Source organism: Rutidosis leptorrhynchoides, chromosome 6 (genome assembly GCF_046630445.1).
Source record: "Rutidosis leptorrhynchoides isolate AG116_Rl617_1_P2 chromosome 6, CSIRO_AGI_Rlap_v1, whole genome shotgun sequence".
Taxonomy (NCBI): Eukaryota; Viridiplantae; Streptophyta; class Magnoliopsida; order Asterales; family Asteraceae; genus Rutidosis; species Rutidosis leptorrhynchoides.
In genome coordinates this window covers 173858968-173861778 of record NC_092338.1, presented here as the reverse complement: position 1 = coordinate 173861778, position 2811 = coordinate 173858968, and the positions used below count along the sequence as shown (strand labels likewise).

The following is a 2811-nucleotide window of genomic DNA, read 5'->3' as shown; positions in this document are numbered from 1 at the left end:
ACCAATACTAACGTTTTCAATACTATTTTATAGAGCTATGCAGATAAATCTAGTTTATATATATCGTTCATTCATTTTATTATGTTATACATATGAAAGATACCGACACCAAAAGCTTACATGTATAAGGAAATTAACGTCGATTGGCTTCAGCCGATTCATACATATATTCACACACGTACACACAATAAAAAATATTACATGATAAAATTATTACTCTTAATACATTTACAAGCCAGAGCGACCATTATTCATAAAATGTCGTATAATATATATGTTAATTGGTTAAATTAGTTAGTTTCTTGAACTAGTTTTCGCGCTCCTTCTACTTTTTTGGGAGGTGAAGGAGGAACTGTGATCTTCATCTTCATGTTATGGTCTTTACAATTCTGCCCTTTATCACTTGCATTGATGAAATATTTGATTCCGACTGGAAGTACGACCTCATCGTTACCACTCGAATGAGGTGTAGCGGTTGGACACACGAAACAATTATCATAGCCTTTTTGATCCGTTTCAAGCACACTGTATTTTCCAACTTCATACTTGAAAACTGCATCAATTGAGAAATATCATCAATGATTCGTACGTTTAATCAAATAAAAAAGCCAATTAATTAATAATTAATTACGTTCATTCCACATAATATAACAAAGTAATGACAATTAGAAACATACTAATTTTATCTCCTTCAACGAAGTTCTTTGCCTCCGCCCATCCTTTATAATCGAAATCAGGAACCCAATTGAGTTCATACGTATTAGTTGGCGGCTTTTGGGCTGAAGTATCTACAACCAATATTGTTGCTACAAGGATGATAAATATGCTACACTTTTTATCCATTTTAGTTTTCCTTTTCTTCTTAATCAACTTCTAATTACTTGAACTTACAAACGCTAAATACGTGCAATTGATAATTAAGCCTAATTAGATATAGAAAACATATTTGTTGGCCGGATGGTTATTTAAATATAATGTTAGAAATCAAATCAATGGTAATTATAGAGGACAACGTACGTACATGCAACAAATTCTCTACACCATTATGAGAATTAATGGAGACTATATTTCCGGGGCCTAATGACTCGTTCAAATACTCTATATATTGGATTGGATAATCACCACCATTACCATTTCTTTATATAGATTCACCAAAAATTTACATTACATGTTTGTACTGTATAAGTAAATGATGCACATTGATAGCGTATCTATGACCCATAAGGGGATTCTATTATATATAATACTAATTTTTAACCTTTTAAATCACATACTTACTCACCTTCTCCTCTCCTTTTAGACGCAATAGCTCGTATGGAACTTCTGCATTCTCATCAACCGAAAGTCCTTCTATTGATGGGACTAAATCTCGTGGTGTAATATCATATATATTTAATCACTTAAATTCATCATACATACCCATTACTAAATTCTAATTCTAATATAAAATAAAACAAAAAATTCTTAAAAATTACTAGTTAAAATTTACACAACAAACCGAATATTACATAGGTGATGTATGGGGAGGGGAGGTGAGATGTTGACAATATTTTCCCTATCCGACAATAAAGACAAATCATTTATCTACTCAGAGTGAAAACACTCTTAAAAGTAGAGAAAGTCATGATTCTCTCTATCCGACGGATAGAGAGATTGCTTCCGAATGACCTCCAGCCAATAAGTAGGAAAAAGTTTTTAAAAAATAAAATAAAATTAAAAATAATATTGAGACGCCATGAAAATAATAAAATCAAATTTTTATGAGTTTTAAATCATGCCCGAAATTTAATTTAAGCTCTAAGAGTCAGTCACGCCAATAGATGCTTGCTGTCGACTGAGTAACTAGAGCCGGTTACTAATTAAAGGTTTAAGATTTATAGTTTAAAGCTAGGGTTATGGTTTAGGGTTTAGAATTTAGAGTTTAGGGTTTATGGTTTTTTGGGGTATATATACTTGAGTTTTAGACCCACTTTGCGAGTAAACTAATCTCATGGCAACTACTCGCTTTGCGGGCAGCTCGAAGTCATCGCAAGTGAAACTCTGTGATCACTAGGGGGATTAATATTTTTAACACCGTGGATTCGAACCATGACCTCCACTTTCATAGGGTATGCCCTAACTAATTCACTACCACCCTATGGTTAAGGTTTAGGTTTAGAGTCTAGGATTCATGATTAAATTTTGATTAAATCCTTTAATGAAATGGGCAAATATAAGAGGTTTCAATATTTAGTTTGGGTATATTTTATATTATGTTATTTAGTTCGGTATATATGTTAGATTTTAAGTTAAAAGTGGGAGTATATTAGATTCACCCTGTAAGTAACTAGAGGAGGGTGAATAGTTACTTAATACGTTTTTAACACTTTTCGATTGATCATCAAATTCGATTAACTTTGATCAACCAATTCAATTCAAACTTGATGTGTGTAGTGTATATGTTCAAAATGATAAATGAAGTAATGTAAAGAACATAGACACAAGAATTTATAGTGGTTCGGGTGGATGTTAACTAATCCACCTTAATCCACTCCCCGATTACACTAAACGGGATTTGTTGCTTCACTAAGCACTTTTCTCCAAACCCGGTGGAGATCCGATTTACAAGTCTTCAACTTCTTTGGTAGACAACAAACCTAATCTTTCTATCCCTTTGAAAGATTAACTCCAACCTAGATCAACTTGTCTTCACCTTGGACAAGTATTAATCTCCAAATAAGATTAATCAACTTCCTAAGTCCCTTTAGGGAAGTAGATCACTAAGCTAGCCTATGCTTCTACTAATTGAAGTTACAAGACTTATACACTTTG

At 32.6% G+C, this 2811-nt stretch overlaps 1 protein-coding gene across 1 annotated transcript; it reads right to left on the bottom strand.

Moving 5' to 3' along the window:
* Positions 1-290: 290 nt before the first annotated feature.
* LOC139854262 (blue copper protein-like) lies at positions 291-843 on the bottom strand. Its single transcript, XM_071843577.1, has 2 exons — positions 678-843; positions 291-553 (listed from the first exon to the last, which is right to left on the bottom strand). Exons 1-2 carry the CDS (start codon positions 841-843, stop codon positions 291-293), a joined length of 429 nt encoding a protein of 142 aa, XP_071699678.1.
* Between the last annotated feature and the right edge of the window lie 1968 nt (positions 844-2811).

Coding starts and splice junctions, on each gene's coding strand:
- LOC139854262 (XM_071843577.1), bottom strand. CDS start 843: ATGGATAAAAAGTGTAGCATATTTATCATCCTTGTAGCAACAATATTG. Junction 554..677: donor CGTTGAAGGAGATAAAATTA/GTATGTTTCTAA, acceptor CAATTGATGCAG/TTTTCAAGTATGAAGTTGGA.